This window comes from Acanthisitta chloris, unplaced genomic scaffold (genome assembly GCF_000695815.1).
Source record: "Acanthisitta chloris isolate BGI_N310 unplaced genomic scaffold, ASM69581v1 scaffold38994, whole genome shotgun sequence".
Classification (NCBI taxonomy): Eukaryota; Metazoa; Chordata; class Aves; order Passeriformes; family Acanthisittidae; genus Acanthisitta; species Acanthisitta chloris.
Window position 1 is genome coordinate 1 of NW_008669399.1, and position 1403 is coordinate 1403.

At 58.3% G+C, this 1403-nt stretch overlaps 1 protein-coding gene across 1 annotated transcript; it reads right to left on the reverse strand.

Annotated features, from left to right (window-relative positions):
* Positions 1-57: 57 nt before the first annotated feature.
* On the reverse strand, positions 58-901 carry LOC103800906 (BRISC and BRCA1-A complex member 1-like; the record flags this gene model as incomplete). The annotated part of the gene is made up of 4 exons (XM_009073299.1): positions 58-82; positions 491-569; positions 640-760; positions 843-901. Coding segments are annotated over 4 exons (284 nt in total), but the record flags the coding sequence as incomplete, so codon positions are not given.
* Positions 902-1403: the final 502 nt, after the last annotated feature.

Sequence of the window (1403 nt, forward strand, 5' to 3'; positions counted from 1 at the left end):
CAGCACCCCCTGATTCCCTTCAGCACCCCCTGGCCACCCCAGCACCCTCATACTCACATCAGGTTGAAGAGTCCTTCCAGATCTGCACCCCAGGTAAGGACTAATCCTGGCACATGGACCCCCTGCTCATCCCAGAAACATCCCACATCCATGGACATCCCACCCCCAGGGACATCCCACCCCAGGCTGGCATCAGGGCACCCAGGTCACACCTCTGGAGGTGGCACAGAGAGCTGGGAATGAGGAGGAGACCCCAATAAATGTGTTTGGTGGGTGAGGAGGGTCTGGTGTTACACTGCCTTGGGGGGTGCTCAGTAACTCAGTTTGACCCCTCCTCAATCCTCCAACACTGATGTCACTCCATGCTGCAGCCAACTGGGCTGTACTGGGGCTGCCAACAAGGCTACAGGCCTGGAGGGACCTGTTTGCACCCAAGGGACCCCCAGTAAGGTCCCACCCCCCATCCCAGTCCCCACAGGCGGTTGGATACTGAACGACTTGCAGACAACAGTCTCCAGGTCATAAAGGCAACTGCAAACCTCACGGGGGTCCGAGGTGAACCCTGAGAGCTGTGAGGAGCCAGGTGAGGGGGGCACAGGGCTGGCATTGTGCCTGTCCCCATCCCTGTCCCCCACTCACCCACGTGGCATCGTTGTTCACCACCACCAGCGCGAACTCGTGGCACTTGTCGATCTTGTGCTTCGTCCTGACAAACATCTCAATCATCTTCTGGGAGATGTTCAGAGCATTGGTCTTGGACCTGCCATGGGAGTTGGGAGGGGACAGAGCTCAGCAGGTCCCAGCAGTGCCCCAGGGACCCCTGAGCAGCCTCCAACACTCACCCGTTGAAGGATTCCAGTTTGGGCACAGCCATCTCCTCTGCTAGGTCCAGGCAGATGATCTGTGGGAGAGGAGACACAACTGAGCCCCCCCAGTCCCTGATCCTGCTGCATCCCCCCTGCACCCCTCCTGCATCCCTCCTGCATCCCTCTGTATCCCTCCTGCATCCCCCCTGCATCCCTACTGCATCCCTCTGGATCCCCTCGTGGATCCCCTCGTGGATCCCTTCAGCATCTTCTCTGCTAACTTCCCAGTATGCCCCCAGCACACTCAGCATCTTCCCCAGCATCCCCAGTGTCCCCTCAGCATCCTCTCCAGCACTCCCAGCATTCCCACAATGTTCTCCTTGCTAATTCCCCAGTATCCCTCCAGCATCCTCACTGATAACTCCCCAGTATCCTTCTCAGGACCACCAATATCTTCTCTGGTAACTCTCCAGTATTCCACCAGCATGCTCAGCATCTCCTCCAGCATCCCCAGTATCCCTCCAGCATCCTTCCTAACAACTCCCCAGCACTCCCAGTATCCCATTAGCATCCTCCCTGACAACTCTCCAGCCCCCC